This window comes from Leptonychotes weddellii, chromosome 10, assembly GCF_054177405.1.
Source record: "Leptonychotes weddellii isolate Sample4059 chromosome 10, ASM5417740v2, whole genome shotgun sequence".
Classification (NCBI taxonomy): domain Eukaryota; kingdom Metazoa; phylum Chordata; class Mammalia; order Carnivora; family Phocidae; genus Leptonychotes; species Leptonychotes weddellii.
In genome coordinates, this window is record NC_138378.1 from 20,921,410 (window position 1) to 20,927,415 (window position 6,006).

Sequence of the window (6,006 nt, forward strand, 5' to 3'; positions counted from 1 at the left end):
CACGTGCTCCTCGAACTTGGTGATCTCCTCCTCCAGCAGGTCGGTCCCCACTTTGTCGTCCTCCACCACACACTGGATCTGTAGCTTACGGATGCCGTAGCCCACGGGCACCAGCTTGGAGCCCCCCCAGGTCAGCCCGTCTAACTGGATGGAGCGCACGCAGGCCTCCAGCTGGGCCATGTCTGTCTCATCGTCCCAAGGCTTGACGTCCAGGAGGATGGAGGACTTGGCCACCAGCACAGGCTTCTTGGCCTTCTTCTCGGCATACTGCCGTAACCGCTCCTCGCGCAGCCGCGCTGCCTCCTTGTCCTCCTCCTCATCGCTGCCGAACAGGTCGATGGCATCATCCTCATCGTCCTCTGCGGCAGGGGCCGCCTTCCTGGCAGGGGGCTCCGCTTGGCGCATGGGGGACATGTGCTGGGTCTGCGGGGCTGTGGCCCGATGGGCAGGCGAGCTCTTCTCCAGCACGCTCAGCCGGGCCTCCAGCCTGGAGACAGCCTGCTGCAGATCCTGCACCACGCCTCGCAGGCTCTGATTCTCCACTTCCAGGCTGGCGATCCGGACGGCGAGCTCACTGTGATCTCCACTGGGTCCACTGGAGGCCCCAGGGCCCGAGCTGCCGGCCAGGGATTTCTGGATGTTTTCTCTGGCTCTTGCAATGTCTCGAAGGATCACGCTGGCACCGTTCTCCTGACGCGAGGAGCCAGCCACAGGCCCGTTCATCTGCTCATAGAATTTTCTTTCTGCATCGTCATATTTGAACTTGTCAAACCAGATCTTCTCGTGCACTAGGAAGTTTGTAGCCATTTTCCTGACCTGCCAAGGACGCCGCGACCAAGGAGGAGGGCTCGTGGCGCGGGACGGCTGGGGAAAGGACTGAAATTCCCTTTCTTGACCAACTCATTTCGCATTACCACCTGGGATAAATCCTACCCTTCAGCCAGCCTAGCCTACTCTGACCATGCCGTGAACCTCCTTTTCTTTGCTAATCTGCCCCTTTCGCCCCTCTTCCACTCTCTACCAATCAAAATATGTCAAGGCCCAGCTCAAAGGCCACCCTCTCTCCTCCATGAGACTTTCAATTATTAACTGTCACTCCCATGCTCCCAAAGGCCGTAGCTGGAAGCTCTGTTTCACTCATACTTCACTTGGCCTCATGCCAGTTTGCTGTTTGTCTGTTTTCCCCATTAGACTGCAAACTGCTTGAGATCAGGGCCTGTGTCTTATTTGTTTCTGTACCCCCGCGGTGTCTCAGCCCTTAGCAGTGCTCAGAAAAGCCAGGCCGAACCTCCTGTATTCATCTTTCTGCGAAAGAAGGGGCAGGAAGCTAATGCGAACCCACTGCACGCCAGGCTTCAATTTACTCCACTTTCTTCAAGTTGGGAATGGGTGGAGGAGGGTGTGGGATTGAAGGGAAAACCAAGCCCCAGGGAGGAGGGGGCTGGGCCCACTTACAGGCGCTCCCTTTCACGGATGGCCAGGTGTAGCTCTTCCTGCCGCTCCTCCTTCTCACCCTGAGCAGAGTCCCCCTGCAGCTGAAGCTCCACATTTGTCCTCCGCAGCCGCCACGCCTCCTGCTCCAGCACCTCCAGCTGCTGCCGCAGCTCCTCCCTGGCCTTCTGCAGGAGCTCTCGCTCCCTGGAACAAGGAGACCACAGATGAGCAGAAACCTTGGAGCCTCAAATCCTTCCTGGAAGCAGACATCACAGGATCAAAGGAGAGAGGTGTCTGTTTCCTTTAAAAATCTCATCTTCCCTTTAGAGCAGGAAACTGCTTTGTTGTTGTTGTTGTTGCTGTTGTTTTTTAATCATCAAAAAGACCCCAAAGTGAGTGAGCAGGAATAAGCAGAACACAAAGCAAGATAGCCCTGGGTGTCAGGGACAGCAGGGTTAGGCAACGAGAAACGTGCAGGGAGTGGGTAAATGGCTGGATGAGGACTGAGCCGGGGAGGAGGTGGGGGGGATGAACAGCCCGCTGCTCACTTGCTGAGAGACTCCACCTCTCCCTGGAGGTCCACGGTCTGCCCTGCCAGAGTGTCACGCTCCCCGGTGAGCTTCTGCAGCCGCTGTCTCAAGGCCTCGCCCTCCTCCTCCCACTGATTATGCTGCTGCCGCAAGGAGCTCACAGCTTCCTGACAGCCCAAAAGCTGCTGCCTCAGGTCCTGTGGAGGGAGAGTGACAGAAGTGAGATGGTGAGCAAGAGGGCAGAGTGAAGGAGGAGTGTCAGAAGCCTGAGAGTGGGGCTGGGCGACGGGGCTGAGGGCTGGTACAAGGGTGAGCTAAGAATAGAGATGTGGCCAGTCGAGAAGACAGAGGATCAGAGATTACTGGACTTCTGTGGTGCCTGGAGTCTCAGGGTCCCTCATCTTCAGATGTGCGGTAAGGGGCCGTCACGGAGATGGTTAAGTGTGGCTGGGACCCTCAGAGTCGGGGACACTTACCTATGGTCTCCCAGGGCTCTGGTTGCCTATCTTTGTGTAGTGCTATACGAAGATGGCATGCAAAGTGAAGCGTATCACTGGGCACACAAAGTGTGCCCATTAGCCACAAGCACAACTGGGCAGACATGGAGATTCTAATGAGCACTTCAGGAGTGTTGACCAAACACCTCATAACTGGTCAACATAGTGAAAGGGGCAGTCCAGGAGAGGAGGGTACCTGGGGCACAGATCAGTTCAGACACCCACACCCGTGGCTGAGGAGGAATGGTGGGGTCCTCACCTGCACAGCCTGGCGTCTTCGAGTCACCACTGAACGCACCAGAGTAAGGGTCTTGTCTGGGTCCTGGGAATCAAACTGCGAGGAGAAGCCACGAGCGTCCAACTCCAAGGAGCAATCTTGACCACAGCCTTGGGCCATATTGTCCCGTTCTTCCACCATGACCTGAAACCCAATACAGCAGAGTCGCTACCCTACTGACCAAGGCCTAGAGTCCACACGGAAGACTAACGCTACATCCTGGACAAACGTGACGTTTTCCTTCTCACATCCTCTCCCTTGCGGGTGGGAGGAGGGTATCTGAGAGCAAAAAGGATTGCGTCCTCCAACTCCTCACCTTTGGTCACCCAAACCTAGGACTAGCAACAAGGCTAGAGCACTCTCTGAGATAATAATAAATGAAGAAATGAAGAAAGGAGAGGATACTGACGTAACAGAGACCAGAATCCAGCCACTGGCCTGAGACTTGCAGGTGGCAATAAGGAAGAGGGCCTGTTCCAGCAGGTGGGGCCAGCATGTGAATGCTTAGCTATCCCTTAGGGTGCCAGTCTTCAGACACACTCAGAGAACTCATTCCTCAAAGACCCTAAGCCCAAACGTCTCAGAGTGTGGAAATCTAGGCACAACTAAGAGGACATTGAGGCCTGCAGAGGCATAAGCCATGACCCGGTTTCCACAAACAGAAGGCTTACCAGTACCTGGGTTATATCCATGATCACCTGCTGTAAAGACAGCTTCTCCTCTTGGGCATTCCTGCTGAGAGATGACTCGCGTTCCATTAATTCTGCATGATTTGCCTCCTGAACAGGGAACAAGATAGAGCTGTGAGCCAAACTCGCGGAAGTATCTACCGTTCCAGGCCCCAAATCAACCGGAATCTCATTCTGTCTCTTTGGTCAACCCTACTTTTTCCAACCACACGTGAATGCTACTGTTGTCCCAGGACTCTGAGGACAGTGTGATGTGGTGAGTAAGAGCTCAGAGTAAGTGAATCAGAGCTCCAAAGTGGATTGCCTAGAATGGAGTTCTTACTCTATCACGTCCTAGCTTAGCAACCTTAGGCAACTGCTTCTTTGAGCTTCTTTTCTCTTAAAAAAAAGGAGTAATTAGGGGCGCCTGGGTGGCTCAGTCGTTAAGCGTCTGCCTTCGGCTCAGGTTCCTGGGATCGAGCCCCGCGTCAGGCTCCCTGCTCAGCAGGGAGTCTGCTTCTCCCTCTCCCATTCCCCCTGCTTGTATTTCCTCTCTCGCTGTGTCTCTCTCTGTCAAATAAATAAAATCTTAAAAAAAAAAAAGGAGTAATTAACAGCAACTACTTCACAGGTTTGTGTTGAGGCTTAAATGAAAAAGATGCTTGTAAATTACTGAACACAGTGCCTGGCACAAAGAAACTAATCAATGTCAGCTATCATAGGAGAGAGGATGGCAGTTGTCTCTGAACAGCAAATTAATGCTGGAGACCTAAGGCTAGACCAGAGAAACCCCTAGCCCTGGAGCTGGCAATGAACCTGAAGAGTCAAGATGTCCTCAGTTCCTTCTGATCATATTGTTAGTGAAGGCCTGAAGACACAGACCTGCAGCAATGTTTTCTTTGGCCTGCACAAAACTTGAATCGACATTTATAAATTGAGAGATTTCAAGAGATTTTATGAATTGAGAAATGCTGACTTTCTGGCTTTCCTCAAAAAGTTAACAGATGGGTCACACCAGCCCCCATTCCTACACAGCAATAATTTCCTGAGGTTGAACAGTGGGTGCCTCCTTCAGAGGAGACATGTATTTTTTGGGGTCCCGTGGTCCCTACGACACCTCATCGTTTCCTTAATATTGAAATCAAGTGTCCTCTACTGTACTCAAAACTAACTATGACAGTGCTGGACAACCAGAATCCTTACAACTGAACCCACTGCACTCTTTGGCATTATCTGGGCACCGTGGACATTTGAATTTGCAAATTTCTGACCAAAAGGAACCAAAAAGGTATCAATAACTCTGAGTCCCCACTGATCCCGGCTTGGATAAGAAGACTAGAGGTTTGCATGTAGATGGTCATTCAGGATCTGCCTAAAGAGAGAGATCTGAAAATTCTTAGAAACGAAAGGAAATGTGGAATCAAGTCAGAGGTTTTAACTAGCCCAACCTTACAGAGTCCCTTTGGTAACATCTCTGGCAGATGAGAAGCCAGGGACACAAACCTCACCCTTCCATAGGACAGACTGCTCAGCTACTGAGCCGCTCTCGTTGCTAGACAAACTCTACCAGCCCGCAGCTTCTGGTCACCAACACTGCCTGTGCTGGCTGAACAACGTTAACTAAGCCAACTCTTTCCCCTGCTGTCAGTCCTGCAGATCTGTGACGGCAGCCATTATGTCCTCCTCAAGCCCTTTTCTCTCCAGGCTGACCGTCGCCATACTCCTCAGTTGTTTCCCATATGACTAGGTTTTGAATCTCTCACACATCCCCATCCTTTGCCAGTGTGCCTCATAACGCGTGGCCCACTCTCTCTGATGAGGACACACTGCACGCGCACGCCATGGTAGTTTCCCCAGGAATACAGTAGGGACGGTACACAGTATTTACTGATGAATGAATAAATGAATGAGTTAATTAATTTTTAGATTCAGCCAACATTTATTTTTTTTGCTTTTATTCAAGGAATATTTAACTGGTATCCTGCATCATCTGTCCATAAAGGACAAGGAACCCATAGGCCCACTCCCAACTCCTTTCCAGAACAAAGGGTCATGTACCAGGATCTCCACTGTCTCTCTCAGAGCCTCTAACATCTTCTCATAATCTTTATTTTGCTTCTGAGCCTGGGTCAGCAGAGCAGAGAGCTCGGTCACCCTGAAGAGAAGAGCACAACACTGTCATGTGGGCGGCCCACTGAGATGGACAGAGCTACTACGCAGCACACCCCAGCCCCAACAGACACTCCCACTGCAGCCCCCCAGAGACCCCTGGGCACCCCCAGCCCCTGCACTCCCTGAATACCACATGATGCTATAGCCTTGAACTGGGGGCAAGGGGAGGAGTCAAAAGCCACTCAGACACATGCAGGGATTTACCACATCTCAAGGCTGGAACTCGTGTTTGGGGGCCCGAGAGCTGAAGGAAAGCCCTGGACCAGGCCCTTCCAGGCCCCGCTTGATCTTGAAGTCAAGCACCCTGAAGCCAATAAGAATACCAGAGTTGCCAAATGGGACAGTCCCAACGTCCCTCCAGCCCAAGGGTCTCTGATGAGGAACATGGAGGGGCAATTTGGGGGAGATTATGGTCAACCTCTGTGATA

At 52.3% G+C, this 6,006-nt stretch overlaps 2 protein-coding genes across 12 annotated transcripts in view; both read right to left on the reverse strand.

The window, feature by feature from the left end:
- LOC145723738 (elongation factor 1-delta) overlaps positions 1 to 881 on the reverse strand; it is a 1,469-nt gene extending 588 nt beyond the window's left edge. Inside the window, exon 1 of the mRNA XM_081832233.1 lies at positions 4 to 881. Within this exon, the coding sequence (XP_081688359.1) occupies positions 4 to 807 (804 nt within the window). The 5' untranslated portion in view covers positions 808 to 881. The remainder of the gene's footprint in view (positions 1 to 3) is intronic.
- Positions 1 to 6,006, reverse strand: part of CEP250 (centrosomal protein 250) — a 53,286-nt gene that overhangs the window by 33,946 nt on the left and 13,334 nt on the right. For 8 of the 11 annotated variants that reach the window (XR_014149100.1, XM_081832840.1, XM_081832845.1 and 5 more), the window contains 5 exons: positions 5,465 to 5,561; positions 3,410 to 3,517; positions 2,721 to 2,882; positions 1,983 to 2,161; positions 1,456 to 1,638 (listed from right to left, as the gene is read on the reverse strand). Coding sequence is in view for 10 of the 11 variants with exons in the window: in XM_081832840.1 (XP_081688966.1) it covers positions 1,456 to 1,638; positions 1,983 to 2,161; positions 2,721 to 2,882; positions 3,410 to 3,517; positions 5,465 to 5,561 (729 nt within the window). In the remaining variant the exon portion in view is untranslated. Of the gene's footprint in view, positions 1 to 1,455; positions 1,639 to 1,982; positions 2,162 to 2,720; positions 2,883 to 3,409; positions 3,518 to 5,464; positions 5,562 to 5,782; positions 5,861 to 6,006 lie in introns of those variants that run through there. The other 3 variants (XM_081832841.1, XM_081832846.1, XM_081832848.1) reach the window with 2 other exon arrangements.